Source organism: Salvelinus sp. IW2-2015, linkage group LG27, assembly GCF_002910315.2.
Source record: "Salvelinus sp. IW2-2015 linkage group LG27, ASM291031v2, whole genome shotgun sequence".
NCBI classification, from domain to species: domain Eukaryota; kingdom Metazoa; phylum Chordata; class Actinopteri; order Salmoniformes; family Salmonidae; genus Salvelinus; species Salvelinus sp. IW2-2015.
In genome coordinates this window covers 22,869,896-22,892,122 of record NC_036867.1, presented here as the reverse complement: position 1 = coordinate 22,892,122, position 22,227 = coordinate 22,869,896, and the positions used below count along the sequence as shown (strand labels likewise).

Genomic DNA, 22,227 nt, shown 5'->3' with positions numbered 1-22,227 from the left:
ATTTTAGAATAAGGCTATAAAGTAAGAAAATGTGAAAGAAGTCTGAATACTTTCCGAATGCACTGTACTTCTATAAATGTTTTAAACTGGAACTGTGGATCTTCAGACGAGTCATGTGAGAGTTGTGAGGCCTCTGGGTGCCCTAGAGCAAAACAACCGACATGTACTTTTTCTTGAGAGTTTCTCCTTTACACAACTTTACACACCTTTACACAAGTTGGCAGATCGGCTGTAACGACTTCAGACAAGTCCCAAGACGCTTGTGGGGGTCATAGAGCAAAACAGAGATCACCATCGTGTTTGTTTGTGAGTCTCATCTTTCCAAAGAGGGGTCATAATAGTTGGCCAAACCGTTCAGAACCTACAGACGATTTTGTGAGAAGACTGATTTTCGGGATGCCTCATGGTCTTAAAAACATCGCTCTAGCTCTGTCAACTTTCACCGCAGATGTGGAAGTGTTACACAGGCGGGTGCAGTTGATTTAGACGCATCCACTGCAAAAAGATCTGATGTTTCTAGCTTAAACTGACAGATTTTTCTTGGGATTTTATAAATGCTAATTAGATTTCCACATGGCGAGGACATCGACCTTAGGGGGTTTGGAACCAACAGGCAGAAAGGCAAGAAGTATTTGTCCGCCAGCTCAGGGACAAGCTACACTATTCACAGCCCTGTGTAATGTTCAATGTAATTGAATTGCTCGACTTTTTGAAACAACGTATTTGTATTGTTTTAAATTAAACAAATGAAAAAAGGAATATATGGTTTAAACATGTCTTTAAAGCGGGACTGAATATTCAACTTATTATTTGTACTTTGAAAGGTTGTCAACACCCATGTGTCTTTGCACAAGCATTATCATACAGAAGAATAGCTAAATACTAATAGCTAGTGTAACAACATCAAGGCACCGTGTGGCTTGCTCTGAGTGACATGTAGACATTCACACCTCCCACTGGACCTGTGGGTGTCTTCCTGGTTGCGTCCCAAATACCACCCTATTTCCTATATAGTGCAGTACTTTTGACCAGGGCCTGTCCGTCTCTACTGAGCATATCTGCATAAGGCCTGTCCTCTGTCTTGCATTTTTCTTTCTCTCACTCACACAGACCTGTCATTTCCCAAATGCATGGGTCCCCTGAGGAGTGTCACCGGGGATTAAACAATACACCACAAGGGGATTAGGAACACAGTTTGACAGACTGGTCTACACACTCATTCCAAAGTCGGTAACACTTTATAAACCATTTCTAAACTGTTTGTTTAGGCCTGTCCTCTGTCTGTTTGTGGAGTGTTTGAAAAATGTGTTTTAATGACTGTAACCTAAGTATATGTAAACTTCCAACTTTAACTGTATACTCTGAACTCTGACATTTCTCGTCCTAATATTTATATATTTCTTAATTCCATTCTTTTACTTTTAGATATGTGTATATTGTTGTGTATTGTTGAATATTACTACACTGTTGGAGCTAGGAACACAAGCATTTCACTACACCTGCAATAACATCTGCTAAACGTGTATGCGAGCAATAAAACTTAATTTATGAATCCTTCATGTACTTCATCTGCTTTTTGATGTTACATTAAAGCTTCAAAAGTCACAAAAAGTGACATTAGCTGATGAAGACCTCAAAAACCCTACAAAAACGTCATTCATTTCCACACAGGCTTGGTCCAGAGTTAGTGCCTACAAAAAGACGCCATTACTAATTTCTCTCTATTCCTACACAAGATACCGCTCCTTCCGCTCCTCCTTTGCAGCTTGCTAATGTCTGCATTTTTCTACCAAGCGCAGTGATGAGAACAATATAGTGTTTGAATGTGAAGAATGAATCCTCCTCTGTCTTGGCTTAATTAAGGGTCATTCTGTCTCCTAGCCACATTAGGACATGGCACACCAATCTCACAACTACATAATTAAATGTTGGCAAGTTTCTCTCCTGCTATCAATAAACTTCATCATCTCTCTCCATCCAAATGTGGCGTGTCAAATTAATGTCTAATAATTTGTATGTTTGTTTTTAACGGCCCAGTTATAATACAGAAAGAATTAGCTGTTTATGTTTGTGTTGCTTTCCTCACCATGTTATCTGAGTCCAAAATGGCGCCATATTCTCTACTTAGAGCAGTTCTTTTGACCAGTAGTTCACTTTGAAGGGGATAAAGTGCCTTTTGGCACACAACCATAACACTCTCTCTAAGGTAGAGGGATGAAAAGAAGAGTGGCCATTATCTATTAAGCATGATAGAGGCAGCCAGCCAATCAGAGATATCAAAGGATGAGCTGTAGCTCTATGTAATATTAATATAATCCATGGAAGTAATTATTCTTTCATGCAATTAGTGACAAACTGAAAAACTGCAATTATACAACAACGCAGTTTCAATCAGGGTATACTATAACCTTGTACTACTTCAGTTAATACAGACAGAACAACAGAAAACGCTGAGAGAATGTTTTGGTGGCACCTTGGGAATTGTGCGGTTCACTCATGCATTTTATAACGTTAGCAATGCCATGTTTCATCACTAAATAACACCTATAAGGATATGTGTTTTCCTGGTCTGACACTACTACCCAGGCATCTGTGATAAAGCCTTGCTTCTGGTTGTCATCCCTGTGATCATAACAAACAACTTAGTGGTGATGCTGAGTAATAATATTTAGAGAATATTAGAGGGGTTTAGTTGTGTGTTTTTCTCACTCTCTTTCCACCTCTATTTTCTGTCTCTCTGGACTGCTCTTGCTTTTATTTATTTATATTTTTTATTTTTTCATTCCACATCATGTTCCCGTCTCTGTATTGAAATACGTACATATGTGCGTGCAGTCAGAGAGAGAGAGGAGTGATCCAACTCCCTCGTTCTCTTTCTCTCTGAGTGTGGTTGAAGGGATTAGCTTCTGCCCGAGTGCCTAGAATAATGATCACTGCAGCGGAGAAACACATTTCAACATTTCAGGAGATAAGGGGGCCAGGCAATCTGTAAGCTGAGGACATACCAAATAAGCCACGGGAAACTGGTTAAGTAACAGAAAAGTCACCACAGCGATCGCAGACCAGACCTGCTGGGTTGCTCTTGCCCTCTGAGCACAAGGTTACGACTGCCAGTCATCTCTAGTGCCTGCCTCTCAGTCTTTGTGACATCCATAATGTCTGATGTGACAGTCTGAGCCCATAGCTGGTATGACATGTAGCTCAGATGTACTGTATAGGCCACTAATGGCCCACAGTCTCAGTGGATATAAATAAGAGTTATGTGTTCTCTTATTTTTGATAGTTTTTTTTTATGTATATATTGGCAGTAGGCTAGAAGTTTTATATAAATTGACAAATACATTCAATTCAATTCACACTTTAACTATGTAACAAAGAGCCATCCATGGAGCCCCTGTGTTACATGCCTCAATTTTGTACATGGGTTCATTCAAACAAAAAAATATGTTCTATTTTTGGAACTGAGAGGTTGCTGTAAAAAGCTCTGTTCCCAATTGAATCTTCCCTAAGAGTCTAAGCCTTGGAATTTGGCCTTACTGCTATTAGACCATGGAAACGTATTGGATAACACATTCATGGCATAACAGATAGACAAAACATTTATCAAAGGGAAGTATGGTTTGAGGTGTCTGATATGCATCTGAGAGATATAGGAAAGCATAAAAAAGGTTCCATGTGTAACCTTGGTCCCAAAAAATCCTATACATTTTGATTCCTTTTTTACCGGTCTGTACCGGGTTAGCTTCAGACGAGTCCCGTGAATATAAAACAGAGAACAGGTTAATGTTTGTGAGAGTCTCAGCTTTTGATGGTGGAGTCATATTAGTTTGTAGCTTAAACCGTTCAGACTTGACAGACCTTTTTGTGAGAAGACCTGTTTGGAGTTGGGACGCCGGTGTCAGCAACTTGAGACCAGTCAGTCCCGTGAAGCTTGTGCGTGTCGTAGAGCAAAACTGTAGACTTTTTGTGAGAATACTGATTTCGGGATGTGACAAAAACCGCTGTAGCTCTGCCACGGCTGTCTCTAGCTTAACCCGACAAATTTTGATGGGTATTTTTTTATTATTATACTAATTAGATTTCCCCAAAGTGCTAGACAGACGGTGCAAGGGATCTTGTTGATTAATCCTGAATAAAACATGACACATACTCATGAGAAGAACTTGGACAGAGTAGACGTCTTATTGTCTTAACGAAATAAACGAGTGAGATTTAATGTGCAACCCCAATGCCACCCTATCCCCTACATAGTGCACTATTTTTGACCCAAGTCCTACGGGCCTTGTTCAAAAGTAGTGCACTATATAAAGAAAATGGTGCTATTTTGGATGCACTTTGGTTTCAACATAATTAGACAGAACAAAAGCATCCAGACTACCAACAAGGCAAATCCCCTTAAGAATAGAACCTGTAACTGCCACAATGCATTTCCAATAGACAAAACTGCCATGCAGAAAAACACATCACTTTTGACCAGGGCCCTTAGAGCTCTGGTCAAAAGTAGTGCACCATGTTGGACATACAGTAGTGTGTCATTTGAGACACAGCCAGAGCCAAGTTTCCTTGGAATGAAATAAGCTGTTGTTTACAAACATACTGTGAAGTAGGGCAAAATAATACAATACCTTTCCCACGTATTGAGTGTCCTGTCCTATGTGTTCTTCTAAAACAAAGAATTGGTTCCAGATCCAGCCACGTTTAGGCCTGTGATGCACTTCTGTCTCACCATTGGCCAGTTTGGTCTGGTTCTTGGCGATGGTCACTTTGTCTGCTGGGATATGATGGCTAGCCCCATAGCACCTCTGGATGAAGCAAAGGCAGACCAGTATGTGACAAAGACAGGAGGTGGTGGATATCCTCATGGTGGTGCCTCAGTGTGTTTTTGGAAAAATATCCCAGCGTGCTTTGCGCTATGTGTGAAGGTCCTCCCACCACCGCCACCACCACCGGCCACCGCTGCAGCCTCACGTGGCTGGCGGTTTCGATGGACAGATGAGGGCGGCGCTAAATCCAAACTGGGGAAGGTCTGGTCCGTGCAACGATAGAATCTCTAAGGTTCATGGTCTAACTGTCAATTGAGGAGAATCAAGGCAAGCTTCATTTACATCATGGAACAGCCAGGGTCTAGAGTAGAAAACGTACGGACAATGACTTTTGTAGTTTTACCAGAAACTGGAGTTGATTATGGTGACCATTCTGTCTTTCCTGGAAGAGAGAGAGATATAGAGGGATTAATTACATGTCATGAGTTTTAACTTCCTTTAATCCCCTCAAAATAAATTGGAACCCGGCCATAATAATACTTGACACACAGAGGGAAAGTATTTCAAATAGATGACTTTGAATGCAGAAAAGAGGCCTCTATCTCCTAACATCCAGTTCTAAAAACAGAACATTTTGGATGTGGTGAGTCTTTATTTATTCATAAATTGTCTGTGCCTGTGAGGTCAGAGAGATATACTGCACTCTATTTCCTTAACAGTGTGTATGGAATAATAGGGTGTCATACGGGACTCATTATTGAAATTTGCTGTATAAAAGTGCCCAATGAGTTCTGATGATCCATGTACTGTATACAGCCAGAATGGACCTATACTGTAGTGACTCACATAGTACATGAGTTTTACCGCAGTCGGGGGAGTCAAGGAACCTACCAAGAGATGGCGTCTAAGAGCCTGCAGCTGCTGGAGCCTACAGTATGTGAGTACGGAATCCTATATTACAAAGTGGATCTTCCACCACCATTTAAAAAAAAATAGTTTTGACATCCAACACAACCACAAATCTATTATTTACCAAGTAATACACTAGAATGACATCTTGCTGTGGTATATTGAGAGTAAACAAACTTTGATATGAAGTGTACATAGCTACAGTGGCTTGCGAAAGTATTCACCCCCCTTAGCATTTTTCCTATTTTGTTACCTTACAACAAGGAATTAAAATAGATTTCTTAGGGGTTTGTATCATTTGATTTACACAACATGCCTACCACTTTGAAGATGCAAAATATGTTTTATTGTGATACAAACTAGAAATAAGACAAAAAAACTGAACTTGAGCATGCATAACTATTCACCCCCCCAAAGTCAAAACTTTGTAGAGCCACCTTTTGCAGCAATTACAGCCGCAAGTCTCTTGGGGTAGGTCTCTATAATCTCGACACATCTAGCCACTGGGATTTTTCCCCAATCTTCAAGGTAAAACTGCTCCAGCTCTTTCAAGTTGGATGGGTTCCGCTGGTGTACAGCAATCTTTAAGACATACCACAGATTTTCAATTGGATTGAGGTCTGAGCTTTGACTAGGTCATTCCAATATATTTAAATGTTTCCCCTTAAACCACTCGAGTGCTGCTTTAGAAGTATGCTTAGGGTCATTGTCCTGCTGGAAGGTGAACCTCCGTCCCAGTCTCAAATCTCTGGAAGACTGAAACAGGTTTCCCTGAAGAATTTCCCTGTATTTAGCTCCATCCATCCATCATTCCTTCTATTCTGACCAGTTTCCCAGTCCCTGACGATGAAAAACATCCCCACAGCATGATGCTGCCACCACCATGCTTCACTGTGGGGATGATGTTCTCGGGGTGATGAGAGGTGTTGTGTTTGCGCCAGACACAATGCTTTCATTGATGTGCAAAAAGCTAAACTTTAGTCTCATCTGACCAAAGTACCTTCTTCCATATGTTTGGGAGTCTCCCACATGCCTTATGGTGAAAACTAAACGAGTTTGCTTATTTTGTTCTTTAAGCAATGGCTTTTCATCTGGACACTCTTCTGTCAAGGCCAGCTCTGTGGAGTCCACGACTTAAAGTTGTCCTATGGACAGATACTCCAATCTCCGTTGTGGAGCTTCCAGCGTGATCTTTGGTCTCTTTGTTGCCTCTCTGATTAATGCCCTCCTTGCCTGGTCTGAGAGTTTTGGTGGGCAGCCCTCTCTTGGCAGGTTTGTTGTGGTGCCATATTCTTTCCATTTTTTAATAATGGATTTAATGGTGCTCTGTGGGATGTTCAAAGTTTCGGATATTTTCTTATAACCCAACCCTGATCTGTACTTCTCCACAACTTTGTCCCTGAACTGTTTAGAGAGCTCCTTGATCTTCATGGTGCCGCGTGCTTGGTGGTGCCCCTTGCTTAGTGGTGTTGCAGACTCTGGGGCCTTTCAAAACAGGTGTATATATATATATATACAGTATACATTTACATTTTACATTTTAGTCATTTAGCAGACGCTCTTATCCAGAGCGACTTACAGTAGAGTGCATACATTTTTATTACATTTTGTTTTACATACTGAGACAAGGATATCCCTACCGGCCAAACCCTCCCTACCGGCCAAACCCTCCCTAACCCGGACGACGCTATGCCAATTGTGCGTCGCCCCACGGATCTCCCGGTTGCGGCCGGCTGCGACAGAGCCTGGGCGCGAACCAGGAGACTCTGGTGGCGCAGCTAGCACTGCGATGCAGTGCCCTAGACCACTGCGCCACCCGGGAGATACACTGATATATACACTGTATATACACTGAGATCATGTGACAGATCATGTGACACTTAGATTGCACACAGGTGGACTTTATTTAACTAATTAAATGCCTTCTGAAGGTAATTGGTTCCACCTGATCTGATTTAGGGGCTTCATAGCAAAGGTGGTGAATACATATGCATGCACCACTTTTCACATTTTATTTTGTATAATTTTTTTAAACCTGTTATTTTTCTCATTTCACTTCACCAATTTGGACTATTTTGTGTACGTCCATTACATTAAATAAAAATAAAAATAAATTTAAATTACAGGTTGTACTGCAACAAAATAGGAAAAATGCCAAGGGGGATAAATACTTTTCCAAGGCACTGTATAAGATCTGACAAGCATCAAAGGCAAACTAGCTCTCTTTAACCTTACCATCCGTTGCGATGACAAAAACGAATTCAGAATTAGGAATTAATACAGTCATAGCTGTCACACTTTGGGGGCTAATCAGCAAAATCCCTTTAAAACATTAAATATATGGATTTAAAATACACTTAGAAGAATCCTTGACTAATCCCCTTGTTTCGAAACCATCACTACATGTAAATGATGCAGCTTGGCTTTAGCTAGTTGTTAATAGTGTACCCTGCCAGGCAGAGACATAGTGCACTATTTTTGACCAGAGCCCTATGTAGGGAATAGGGTGCTTATTGGGATGCTGCGACAGAGAGGCAGAGCCAAGGCTGATACACATCACCGTGAATTAGGACAGGCCTCAAAGTGACCTAAATATTCAACATCTGTATGTGATAGGATTCTCACCTGTAGTCACCACAGATATGATCATGTAAGCTAAAGTACTGTATTCTCCCTACGTACGGTGTCCAACTCCTGATAACAACTCAGTCCTATCAACATCATAGACCTGTCCGAATATTCAACATCTTTAATCTGTTTGTGACAGGATTCTCCTGGAGTGTCTAGTCTCTACAGGTATGGCCATCTACTCTATGATGTACACTGCATTCGGAAAGTATTCAGACACCTTGACCTGTTCCACATTTTGTTAGGTTATTATTCTAAAATGGATACGTCATTTTTTCCCGCATCAATCTACACACAATACCCCATAATGACAAAGTTAAAACAGGTTTTAGAAATGTTATAGCAAATGTATTAACAATCACAAACAGAAATACCTTATTTACATAAGTATTCAGACCCTTTGATATGAGGCACAAAATTGAGCTCAGGTGCATCCTGTTTCCATTGATCATCGTTGAGATGTTTCTACAAGTTGATTGGAGTCCACATGTGGTAAATTAAATTGAATGGACATGATTTGGAAAGGTACACACCTGTGTATATATAAGGTCCCACAGTTGACAGTTCATGTCAGAGCAAAAACCAAGCCATGAGGTTGAAGGAATTGTCCGTAGAGCTCAGAGACAGGATTGTGTCGAGGAACAGATCTGATGAAGGGTACCAAAACATTTCTGCATCACTGAAGGTCCCCAAGAACACAGTGGCCTTCATCGTTCTTAAATGGAAGAAGTTAGGAACCAGCAAGACTCTTTACAGAGCTGGCCGTCCGGCCAAACTGAGCAAACAGGGGAGAAGGGCCTTGGCTAGGGAGGTGACCAAGTACCCGATGGACAACCATCTCTGCAGCACTCCACAAATCAGGCCTTTATTGTAGAGTGGTCAGAAGGAAGCCACTCCTTGGTAAAAGGCACATGACAGCCCACTTGGAGTTTGCCAAAAGGCACCTAAAGAACTCTCCGACCATGAGAAACAACATTCTCTGGTCTGATGAAACCAAGATTGAAACCTTCAGCCTGAATGCCAAGCGTCACGTCGGGAGAAAACCTGGCACCATCCCTACGGTGAATCATGGTGGTGGCAGCATCATGCTTTGGGGATGTTTTTCAGCGGCAGGGACTGGGAGACTAGTCAGGATCGAGGAAAAGATTAACGGAGCAAAGTACAGAGAGAACCTTGATGAAACCTGCTCCAGAGCACTCAAGACCTCTGACTGGGGGGCGAAGGTTTACCACTGAACAGAACAACGAGCCTAAGCACACAGCCAAGACAATGCAGGAGTGGCTTCGGGACAAGTCTCTGAATGTCCTTGAGTGACCCAGCCAGAGCTCAGAGCTCAGAACATCTCTGGAGAAACCTGAAAATAGCTGTGCAGTGATGCTCCCCACTCAACCTGACAGAGCTTGAGAGGATCTACTGAGAAGAATGGAAGAAACTCCCCGAATACAGGTATGCCAAGCTTGTAGCGTCATACCCAAGAAGACTCAAGGCTGTAATCGCTGCCAAAGGTGCTTCTACAAATAACTGAGTAAGGGGTCTGAATACTTATGTAAATGTATTATTTCATTTTTTTTAGACATTTGCAAACATTTCTAAGCCTGTTTTTGCTTTGTCATTATGAGGTATTGTGTGTTGATTGATGAGGGAAGAAACCGATTTAATACATTTTAGAATATGGCTGTAATGTAACAAAATGTGGTATGTCAAGGGGTCTGAATACTTTCAGAATACACTGTACATTCTACATGCTAGGCACACGTCAACAACTCAGTTAATGTCATAAGACAACACCATACTTTTTAAAAACAAATCTCAATTCATGTTGACAGGAGGAAAGATAGTTTGATGGTCACATTTGGTCACTTTAAAAAGGGCCTAAATGCATCGCTAACACATAAATAAACTAATAATCACGATTGATGAGTTGTTGCCATGATATGTAAATAATACAAGCTTCAGGTTCAATTACTTGACAAGGTCTTTGATGTAATAATATACAGAACTACTGTAGCAAACTATCTCCAACTACCCTATGCTAGACTTGCGTGAGCTACCTGTGTCCCCTATGTTTGACTTGTGTGAGCATGTGTAGGCCTATTCCATTGTCGATGGTTTTAGGCTGGCACCCCCCCTGTGTTGCTCTTCAATCAATGTGCTATTTGTGTAGTAATCACGCTGATTGTCTGAAATCTCAGTTTTACCTCCAGTCATTAAATCAGCAGCAGCTGGATTGTCGTTGGGCACTTGTAGAATGATTGTTTTGAATAGTCATATTAATATAATAGTTCAATTAAAACACGTCTTCACACCCAGTGAAACGACGCCACATTCTTCTATCCAGATGAACAAAAATACGACTGAAGGAAATGCTTACTCACAGATGTTTCTCCTTGTAATGTGCTAAATGATGAGGTGAATGGTTAAATACAGCAGAATGAGGGAGTAAGGGAGAGATCGAGATAACGGGGGGGGGACAGGGAGAAAGAGTATGAGAAAGAGGGAGTAGAGAAGAAAAGGGAGAATGAGACACAGATCGAGAAAGAGGGAGAGATGGAGCCTTGCCTTGAGAGAGAGAGAGAGGCCTCTTGCTGAGTGCACTTGCACTGCATTCGTTTCATGGCATCAGCCTTGTGCTGGTGTCAAACACCAGATAGCAGAGGAGTGGGCCGGTCAAACACATAACACTGTACTGCTGCTATGTCATCTGTCCCGGCTGCACACGGGGCAAGGCATAGAGGATGGTAACACAAAGATTAGAAAAGTCTCTTAACTTTACATCTCCCTTAAATTGATATAATTTTTTTTATTTTGTCACCTGTTTTGTAAGGTCTGTTCTCACATAGCCAATATTACGTATTTTATGCACAAGCATTGGCAAAAGGAAATGTTTATTTTTTTATCAGGAGAGAGGACCAGACTTGAACGCAACACTTAACTACTGTAGTTGCCTTGAATCCAGCTCCCTAGCAACTCAACAAGGACTAGTTGCTACATGATTTCATATGTGCTATTTCATAGTTTCGACATCTTCACTATTATTCTACAATGTAGAAAATTGTAAAAAATAAACAAAAACCCTGGAATTGTAACGCACGTCGTCGGGAGAAGGAGAAGAGGACCAAGGTGCAGCGTGGTAAGTGTTCATACTATTTAATTAAAATATGAAACACTAGACAAAACAACAAACACAACAAACGAACAGACCTGAAAGGTGAAACAAGCAATAAACAGGAAACAATTACCCACAAACACTTTGAGGTGGGAACAGGCTACCTAAGTATGATTCTCAATCAGAGACAAGATAGACAGCTGCCTCTGATTGAGAACCATACCAGGCCAAACACATAGAAATACAAAACAAGGACAACATAGAACACCATACATAGAATGCCAAGCCAAACTCACGCCCTGACCAACCAAAATAGAGACATAAAAAGGATCTCTACGGTCAGGGCGTGATAGGAATGAGTAGTTGTGTCCAAACCTAAAGGTAGAGACAATAAGAAGACACAGTGGCAGAATAAATTCAACCACACCTTTGTTTTTGTCACAAAACCGTATACCAACCTCTGTCCAGTGAAGTCCACAAATTTCACGCCCTGACCTTAGAGATCCTTTTTATGTCTCTATTTGGTTTGGTCAGGGTATTCTATGTTCTATTATTTGTATTTCTATGTTTTGGCCGGGTAGGGTTCTCAATCAGGGACAGCTGTCTATCGTTGTCTCTGATTGAGAACCATACTTAGGTAGCCCTTTTTGTTTATGGCACATAGCCTTTAGCTTCACGGTTTGTTTTGTAGTGTTTATTGTTTTGTTCTGCGTCTTTTCTAATAAAAAGAAAATGTACGCTCACCACGCTGCACCTTGGTCCTCTTCTTTCAACGGCCGTGACAACAAAGCATATTGCATGTACAGTAACAGACAGTTACATGACCTACAGCATGTCGTGCAAGTTAACCATTTCAACATTTTCAGAACACACATTCCAAAAAGCGTTGGGACACTAAAGTCCATGGAGAGTAAGAGCACCCAGCTGCCCACTGCACTGAGGCTAGGAAACACTGTCACCACTGATAAATCCACAATAATCGAGAATTTCAATAAGCATATTTCTACGGCTGTCCCTGCTTTCCACCTGGCTACCCCTATCCCGGCCAACAGCTCTGAACCCCCCGCAGCAACTTGCCCAAGCCCCCCCGCTTCTCCTTCACCCATATCCAGATAGCTGATGTTCTGAAAGAGCTGCAAAATCTGGACCCCGATAAATCAGCTGGGCTAGACAATCTCTTTCTAAAATTATCCGCCCGAAATTGTTGCAACACCTATTACTAGCCTGTTCCTCCTCTCTTTCGTATCGTCTGAGATCCCTAAAGATTGGAAAGCTGCTACGGTCATCGCTCTCTTCAAAGGGGGAGACACTCTAGACCCAAACTGTTATAGACCTATATTCATCCTGCCCTGCCTTTCTAAAGTCTTTGAAAGCCAAGTTAATAAACAGATCACCGACCATTTCGAATCCCACCGTACCTTCTCCGCTATGCAATCTGGTTCCGAGCTGGTCAAGGGTGCCACAGGATTTAATTCTCGGGCCGATTCTTTTCTCTGTATATATCGATGATGTCGCTCTTGCTGCTGGTGATTCTCTGATCCACCTCTACGCAGACAACACCATTCTGTTTACTTCTTGCCCTTCTTATGACACTGTGTTAACACACCTCCAGACGAGCTTCAATGCCATACAACACTCCTTCCGTGGCCTCCAACTGGTCTTAAATGCTAGTAAAACTAAATGCATGGTTTTAAACCAATCGCTGCCCGCATCCTCCCGCTCGTCCGACTAGCATAACTAATCAGGACGGTTCTCATTTCGAATATGTGTACATCTACAAATACCTAGGTTTCTGGTTAGACTGTGAACTCTCCTTCCAGACTGACATTAAGCATCTCCAATCCAAAATTAAATCTAGAATCGGCTTCCTATTTCGCAACAAAGCCTCCTTCACTCATGCTGCTAAACATACCCTCGTAAAACTGACTATCCTACCGATCCTTGACTTCGGCAATGTAATTTACAAAATAGCCTCCAACACTCTACTCAGCAAATTGAATGTACTATAGTCTATCACAGTCACATCCGTTTTGTCACCAAAGCCCTATATACTACCCAGCACTACGACCTATATGCTCTCGTTGGCTGGCCCTCACTTCATACTCGTCGCCAAACTCACTGGCTCCGGGTCATCTATAATTCTTTGCTAGGTAATGCCCCGCCTTATCTCAGCTCACTGGTCACCATTGTAACACTCACACGTAGCATGCGCTCCAGCAGGTATATTGCACTGGTCATCCCCAAAGCCAACTCCTCCTTTGGCCGCCTTTCCTTACAGTTCTCTGACGCCAATGACTGGAACAAATTTTAAAAAATCACTGAAGCTGGAGACTTATATCTCCCTCCCTAACTTTAAGCACCAGCTGTCTGAGCAGCTTCCGATCACTGCACCTGCACACAGCCCATCTGTAAATATCCCACCCAACTACCTCATTCCCCAAATTGTTATTTATTTTTGTTCTTTTTGCACCCCAGTATCTCTACTTGCACATCATCATCTGCACATCTATCACTCCAGTGTTAATGCTAAATTGTAATTATTTCGCCACTATGGCCTATTTATTGCATTACCTCCCTAATCTTACATTTGCACACACTGTATAGAGATTTTCGATTGTGGTTTTTTCTACTGTGTTATTGACTGTAAGTTTGTTTTTCCCATGTGTAAATCTGTGTTGTTGTTTTTGTCGCACTGCTTTGCTTTATCTTGGCCAGGTCGCAGTTGTAAATGAGAACTCAACTGGCCTACCTGGTTAAATAAAGGTAAAAAAAAAAATCAACTATTGATTTAGAAACACAGACAATTACCGCAGGAGCTGCCTTCACTATTCCAACACCATTTCAATCCTTCTCAAATAGTGGGGCGCGCCCCCCTGGGGGGGCTCGGAGCGATGCCAGGGGGGGCGTGCGTGACCCCGGGGAACATGCTTTTTTTTGCCGCAGGGAGTAGTTTTTTTTTGCACCGAACAAGAGCACACAGCACAGAGCAGGAGATATGAAGTGCAGATAACAAACCCTTAGGAGACACCATGGAAAAAGATTTAACAGGGATGAAAAGAAAGGCGGAGAGAGACGGAGATAATGAGACAAACGTAAGTCTCCCGAAAGCTAAGACGAGGAAATATGACGAAGCGTATGTAGCGCTTGGCTTCACTGTGACTACGGTGGGAGAAGAGGAAAGACCGGTATGTTTACTGTGTCTAAAAATGTTGGCAGCGGACAGCATGAAGCCAAATAAATTAAGGCGTCACTTAAAGACATTACACCCCAATCACGCTGATAAGCCGCTTGAGTTTTTTCAGCGAAAACGTGCCGAATATTGCCAACAATCGTCCCGCTTTGTGAATGCTACTTCAGTAAACCAGCGAGCACTGTTAGCATCATATAAGGTGGCGTACCAAAAAAAAACACTCCATAGCAGAGGAGCTGATACTACCTGCAGCATTAGACATGGTCTCTGTCATGCTGGCTGACGCAAGTGCTGCAAAAATAAAAACTATCCCTCTGTCCAATGACACTGTCGCCAGACATATAAATTACATCGCTAACGATCTTAAAGAACAGCTGGTAGATAAACTCAAAGACGAACGTTTTGCCTTACAGTTCGATGAAGCAACTGACAGCAACAAAGACTGTTTGTTTATTATGTACGTTTTGACATGACAAACTCCAAAGTAGATCCTGTGTGAGGATCTACTTTTTTGTAAATATGTCAGAGACAGAGCCACAGCTGAAGAGCTATTCAAAATGCTGGACTGCTTCCTGACTGAGAATGGGCTAAAGTGGGAGAACTGCATTGGTGTTTGCAGTGATGGTGCYCAGACCAWGGCAGGGATGAGAAAAGGACTTCGGGCACTCATCAAGAAGGCCTCACCTAATGCTGAGTGGACACACTGTGCTATACACAGAGAAGCACTGGCATCAAGGCACCTTTCCTCTGAATTAAGTGAGGTTATGACTGACATTGTAGGTGTAGTCAATTTTATGAAGACCAGACCACTAAAAACAAGAATCTTCTCTTCTATCTGTGAGGAGATGGGAGCTGAACATCAAGCTGTGCTGTTTCACAGTGAAGCAAGGTGGCTGTCACGAGGAAACGTCTTGTCCCGAGTTTTTGAGCTCAGAGAGCAGGAGCACAAGTATGACCTCGCAGAAAAATTTTGCGATGAGAACTTCCTGGCAAAACTGGCCTACCTGAGTGACATTTTTGGAAAGCTAAATGAACTAAATCTACAGCTTCAAGGGAAAGATAAACACCTCCCTCAGGTCACAGACAAGATCAGCTCTTTCACTCGAAAGCTTGCAATGTGGGGCAGGCGACTTGATGAAGGAAATACTGATTCATTTGAGAACCTGCATGAATTTGTTGACACTACTGACTATGATGCCACCTCAGTGATTCCATATATTAAGGAGCATATTTCATCACTGATGGGATTCTTTAAAAAGTATTTCCCTGAAAACAGTTCCCAATATGACTGGGTGAGAGATCCTGTCAATGCACCAGCTCCAACTGGTTTCAGCTCTGCAGAGGAGGACCAGTTCATTGATATGATGTCTGACTCCACATTGAGACTGAGGTTCACATCACAGACACTGAGTGAATTCTGGCTGAGTGTAGAGAGGCAGTATCCACTCTTAGGGCAGAGGGCCATGGGCATTCTTCTTCCTTTTGCAACATCTTATCTTTGTGAGACTGGCTTCTCTGCTGTTGCTGCACTGAAGACCAAGTACAGGTCCCAGCTAAACATTGAGCAGGAGCTGAGAGTTGCAGTATCATGCTTCAAACCCCGCTTCGAAAAGCTGTGCTCTGCAAAACGTGCTCATTGTAGCCATTAATCCTCACTTCCTCATTTTGATTTTAAAAAATCAGTACAAATAGTTTTATTCATTTTTGTTTTATAGGTCAAAGTGTTTCATATATTGTGCTCCTGAGTTAATGTTGCTGATCAATTTGAATTTATTATTATATTTTATTTTATTTTTCAGTTTCAAATGGTCAAAAAAAAATTACAGTTTAAATAAGGTTGAATTTTTTTTTAAATTTAATTTCAAGCAAATTGATGCACTTTAAGTCTTTTCTGTTACAGACTAAAAAATAAGTTGATCTATATTTCCTTCTTTTTTCTTTTTTTGTTTTCTTTAATGTTAATAAGGATACAATGTTATTCAGAGGTGTACTTATAACAATTTTATAGACAAATGATACTGTTTACAGTCGCGGCGGAGAGTTGGGGGGCGCGAAATGTTTACTTCTTCCTAGGGGGGCGTAACAGAAAATAATTGAGAAGCACTGGCTTAGTCTAATATATTGACATCTAAAAGATAACAAAAATAATTTAGTCGAATCAACGTAAGTTAAATATGATGTGGCTGTCCGTGGTTCTGATTTCTGTGTGTGTGTGCACATTCGTGCAAGTAGAAAAACATGTTGACTCACCCTACTTGAAGAGAAACGGCAATGCTATCCTCTATTTCATGTTGACGAAACAGTATATCACTCTGTCATACTGTACACACTTTTATTTTTTGTTGCCCTAGGCTACCTGTCAAAAATGTTTGCTGCATAACCTAACTTACATTCATGGGCAACGTTAGCTAGTTAACATCAGCCTTCTACATCTAGCTACAGTACATATTGAACTTCCAGCCTCTCAGGCCATGGGCACAAACAATGTATGAATGAATGGTTGGATCAGAATCGCCAATATAATAATTGGCCAGTACAGAGAATTAAGTAAAACCACAAGTCCAAATCCATATCTCCATCCATGGCTAATTTAGGAAAGGGACAATATTAGCTGGCTTGCTAGCCACCAGAGGACAACACCACAACGATATGCAACAATTCAAGTTTTTCTATCAATGATGTATGCTCTCAATGGGATTTGAAAGCTGGCTTCTTTTGACACTTGTTTGGTGCGCCAGGACCATTCACAGTTGAGCTCGCTCAGTTTAGCTCAACGCTGATTGGCAATTCATTTTTTTGTCAAGAAAGGCCAGATGCTGGCTGGCTTCCCTTGCTATGGGCGGCAACAATGTAATCGTTGTTTGGACCAAGCAGCATCATATAGATGGCCTACATGTAAAGAGACTGAGGGGCGCTGTTTCACTTGCTAAGATGCTTTCTCCTGTGAGATACATTCAGCCTCTTGTAAATTTAACYAAAATTATGAAACTCAGAGAGACGAAAGATCAATTACAGTATGTTATGTATTTAAATGTTTTGAATTGGTCATTTTTGTTGGGAGCCTGGCTTCCCTTGGCATCCATGAATACATGCCACTGCATTGCGTATGTTGATCTTAGGCTTGTGTGCGGCTTTTCGGCTCCCGACGAACATTTCTTATGCTGACGTTGCTTCCAGAGGCTGTTTGGATAATGGTAGTGAGTGCAACCTAGGATAGACGATATTTACACGCTACTTGCTTCAGCACCATTGTTGCTCCTAGGCAGCTCTAGTAGGGCAGAATTTTGACAAACTTGTTGGAAAGGTGGCATCCTATGGAGGTGCCATGTTGAAAGTCACTGAGCTCTTCAGTAAGAGTAAGAGCCATTCTACTGCCAATGTTTGTCTACAGAGATTGCATGCCTGTGTACTCAATTTTATACACCTGTCAGCAACGGGTGTGGCTGAAAAAGCAGAATCCACGAATTTGAAGGGGTGTCCAAATATAGTGCACCTGCTTTCACAACATTTCCTTTCTGCCAAGCTGGCCAGCTCCAAGTTGAGGATATGCTTCACCTCGGGGCACCTGTGGCCCATTCCCAGCGAGTTCTCCCGAGCGCATTTTTTCCCGACTATCCACGGCTTCGCCGAATGCACCACATTAAAGTTGCATGCCCGCTCCTCAGTGGACCCATGGGGCCGTGCCACCAACCATCTCATCCGAGTCCCAGCAAATAAGCCATAGCAGATACAGTAATTCATTTTTATATAGTTCCTGTTCCATATCATCTGTCTGCCAACTCCGTAGACCTTTTAATATTAGATGTGCTGGCATTCTCACCACATAGCCGCAAGCTATATTTTGCCATTTACAACATCTGTTGTAAGCGTTTTCCCTATAATTATTTTTTAATTTCCACATTTTATTAAGCCATCATTAAATTTTGGTCCAGGGTCACGTTTACCACAGTCCATGTGATGGCAGGCCGTAATTTCAACCATATTTTGGCCACATACAGTCATCCTGCAGACTGGCTATATCCTTTAAATATGTAATCTTCATGTCATTGCATGGCGTCCATCCAGCCATGATTGTTATCTCTCTTCTCTTCTTCATGCCCCTTTTCTTCTATTCATCTACTTCACCCTCTCTCCGGACGGTTGACTACGGCTGTACCCCCCCCCCCCCTGAAGGGACCACCTCCTCTAATGTTTCCTACTGCATGATGACACTACTCACCCGATCACCACCATGATGACCAACCCTGCTGCTTCTATTGCCACATTCAGTTCACCACTACCCACTCGGCCTCCAAGCCTCAGATCAGGCCTCAAATATTTCAACCCAAGCACCCAAACCAGCTTCTCTCCCAGCCACCACAGGTTACAACTTGGCATCCAACACAGCAAAGTCCCTGCAGCTACAGCAGGCCAGGCTTTCTCTCTCCCCCACTCTCACCCATACCTGAACAAAGGTACTGTCCCTCTCACCCCCGCTCTCTCTGTCTCCTCCACACCGGCAGAACACTCCCTTCATCCAACGGCTGCTCTTGCCCCCCCCCGGCTCCCTTACCTCTCGCTACTACTTTTCTCTCCAGCCACACTGAACCCATGACCGCTACTGTGTCTTCTCTACCTTCACAGCCTCTATCTAGCAGCTCTCCCCCTCTCAGGTCCCGCTGGCACTGTGTCCACTACACCCATGGTGACACACCGTCCCTCTCCACCAGTGATGATCTCCATCTATGTTTGGTCCCACTAGGAGTTGGATGAAAAAAGCTGTGTTTGTACCTCTCCCGTGTCATTCAATATGCTAGTGTGGCATGTCTGGCTGCTGAGGGGATGTCACTGATTGCGAGGATCAATCCACGTTGCTGCTCTACTGTTGTCAGTCATTAGCGGCTACAACTAGCTAACTAGTAGATTAGGCTTGAGTATTGTATACTTTGTTTGTTCCCAATGCCAGCTTCGGGCAGAGTCTGTGTGGTCAGGTAACACACCCCAGCATTCTAAGAGAACATATGGAATTGTTTTAAAATGATCATACTGAGGATTATTTAGCTATTTGATTTTGAATTTAAAGAACCCTTATGGTATCAAAAAATTWAAATTATTGGTTGAAACATTGAATTTGGCATTATTCTTATTAGCCAATACAAACACATTGAATAACAGATTCACTACATGGAACAACAGATAGTRCCCAAAAAGTATTCCAAAGGCAGTGTCTGTCCTATATCTGAGAGATATAAGAAATGTTAGGATTGAAAAAAAATTGACATGTATTTATCCTCTTATTTTAGGCACCAAATATAGTGGCTTGCGAATGTATTCGCCCCCTTGGCATTTTTCCTATTTTGTTGCCTTACAACCTGGAATTAAAATATATTTTMMGGGGGGGTTATTTGATTTACACAACATGCCTACCACTTTGAAGATGCAATTTTTTTATTGTGAAACAAACAAGAAATAAGACAAAAAACTGAACTTGAGCCGGCATAACTATTCACCCCCCCAAAGTCAATACTTTGTAGATATCAAGGCACAAGGCGAGACCCAGATGCAGATGGTTGGAGTCGTACAATGTTTATTAGTCCAAAGGGACAGGCAAAAAGGTCAAAATCACATCATAATTCAATAGTCACTGAAGGGCAGGCAGATCTTTTATTTCAGCTCATGAAACATGGGACCAACACTTTACATGTTGCGTTTACATTTTTGTTCAGTATAATTATGGTTGCATATTTGTGCCTTCAGAAAGTATTCATACCCCTTGACTTATTCCACATTTTGTTGTGTTACAGCCTGAATTCAAAATGTATCAAATATATTTTATTTCTCACCCATCTACACACAATACCCCATAATAACAAAGTGAAAGAAATAACACATTAACATAAGTATCCACGCCCGTGAGTCAATACATGTTAGAATCACCCTCGGAAACGAATACAGCTGTGAGTCTTTCTGGGTGTCTGTAAGAGCTTTGCACACCTGGAATGTACAATACACATGATTATTATTATAAAAAAATGAGTCAAGCTCTGTCAAGTTGMTTGTTGATCATTGCTAGACAGCCATTTTCAAAACTTGCCGTAGATTTTTAAGCCGATTTAAGTCAAAACTGTAACTAGACCACTCAGGAACATTCAATGTCGACTTGGTAAGCAAATCCATGTAAGCCTTATGGCTGTAACGCTCGTCCTCCTCCTCATCTGAAGAGGAGCATGGATRASACCAAAACGCAGCGTGGTTTGAATACATACTTGTTTTATTAAAGAAAGACGAACACGAAAAAACACTTGATAAACTACAAAACAATAAACYACGTTAACAGACCTGAACTTGTGAACATATAACATGAACGCACGAACAGGAAGGAACACACTAACGAACGAACGAACGAACGAAACAGTCCCGTGAGGCACAAACACTGACACAGGAACAATCACCCACAAACAAACAGTGAGAACAGCCTACCTTAATAWGGTTCTCAATCAGAGGAAACGTAAAACACCTGCCCCTGATTGAGAACCATATCAGGCTAATTGAAAATGAACCCAACATAGAAACACATAACATAGAATGCCCACCCAGCTCACGTCCTGACCAACTAAACAAAGACAAAAACAAAGGAAATAAGGTCAGGAACGTGACAATGGCGCAAGTTATTGTCCTGCTGGAAGGTGAATTTGTCTCCCAGTGTCTGTCGGAAAGCAGACAACCAGGTTTTCCTCTTGGATTTGACTTGTGCTTAACTCTATTCTGTTTAATTTTTTATCATAAACCCCCTAGTCCGTGCTGATGACAAGCATACCCATAACATYATGCAGCACCACATAGCTTGAAAATATGAAGAGTGGTACTCATTGTTGTGCAGAAATTGCTCCAAATATAATGCTTTGTATTCAGGACATAAATTAAATATCTTTGCCACATTTTCTGCAGGTTTACTTTAGTGCCTTACTGCAATCATGATGCATGTTTTGGGATAGTTGTATTCTGTAACAGGCTTCCTTCTTTTCACTCTGTCATTTGGTTATTGTTGTGGAGTAACTATAATGTTGTTGATCCATCCTCAGTTTTCTCCCTTTAAAGTCATAAAACCCTGTAACTGTTTTAAAGTCACTTTTGGCCTCATAATGAAATCTCTGAGCGGTTCCATTCCTCTCCGGCAACTGAGTTAGGAAGGAAGCCTGTATCTTTGCAACGACTGGGTGTATTGATACACCATCCGAAATGTTATTAATAACTTCAGCATGCTCAAAGGGATATTCAATGTCTATTTTTTTAAATACCCAACTACCAATAGGTGTCCTTCTTTGCAAGGCATTTGAAAACATCCATTGTCTTTGTGGTTGATTCTGTGTTTGAAATGCACTGCTCGACTGAGGGACATTACAGATAATTGTCACGCCCTTAGAGAGCCTTTTTTATGTCTCTATTTGGTTTGATCAGTCCGGAGCCCGCAACGAGGGTGCCCAGTCCGGGACCCGCAACGAGGGTGCCCAGTCCGGGGGCCCGCAACGAGGGTGCCCAGTCCGGGGCCCGCAACGAGGGTGCCCACTCCGGGGCCCGCAACGAGGGTGCCCACTCCGGGGCCCGCAGAGAGGGTGCCCAGTCTGGGGCCAGCTACGAGGGTCCCCAGTCCG

General features: G+C 42.1%; 1 protein-coding gene and 1 long non-coding RNA gene across 2 annotated transcripts in view; one reads left to right on the top strand and one right to left on the bottom strand.

Moving 5' to 3' along the window:
- Nucleotides 1–22,227, top strand: part of LOC139023105 (uncharacterized) — a 427,630-nt gene that overhangs the window by 95,402 nt on the left and 310,001 nt on the right. The gene's annotated exons all lie outside the window — the stretch shown is intronic.
- Nucleotides 1–22,227, bottom strand: part of LOC111953148 (cadherin-18) — a 212,952-nt gene that overhangs the window by 122,831 nt on the left and 67,894 nt on the right. Inside the window, exon 2 of the mRNA XM_023972228.2 lies at nt 4,626–5,205. Within this exon, the coding sequence (XP_023827996.1) occupies nt 4,626–4,862 (237 nt within the window). The 5' untranslated portion in view covers nt 4,863–5,205. The remainder of the gene's footprint in view (nt 1–4,625; nt 5,206–22,227) is intronic.